The sequence below is a fragment of the Chondrus crispus genome, genomic scaffold (assembly GCF_000350225.1).
Source record: "Chondrus crispus Stackhouse genomic scaffold, scaffold_916, whole genome shotgun sequence".
NCBI classification, from domain to species: Eukaryota; Rhodophyta; class Florideophyceae; order Gigartinales; family Gigartinaceae; genus Chondrus; species Chondrus crispus.
The window spans coordinates 2,859-3,092 of NW_005178967.1; the positions used below are offsets into that span (position 1 = coordinate 2,859).

Genomic DNA, 234 nt, shown 5'->3' on the forward strand with positions numbered 1-234 from the left:
TCATCCCCTGCGCTTTCCCCGCGCTTTCGCCCACCGCCACATCGCCCCCGCCTCCACCCCGTCCGCCACCTCCCGCCCCGCCCCTCCCCCCCCCCTCCCCCCCGCCCCCCCGCCGCAACCATGTCCGACAAAGCGCCCGAAGACACCAAGCCGGCCGTGGACGCGAAGCCGGAAGTGGGCGACCAGATCAACATCAAGGTAAGCCCTTCCCGCTCCCCCTTCCCGCTCCCCCAT

The 234-nt window shown here is 72.6% G+C and overlaps 1 protein-coding gene across 1 annotated transcript; it reads right to left on the reverse strand.

Moving 5' to 3' along the window:
- Positions 1-234, reverse strand: CHC_T00001100001 (hypothetical protein). Its single transcript, XM_005712686.1, has one exon. The coding sequence runs from the start codon at positions 232-234 to the stop codon at positions 1-3; it is 234 nt and encodes a 77-aa protein (XP_005712743.1).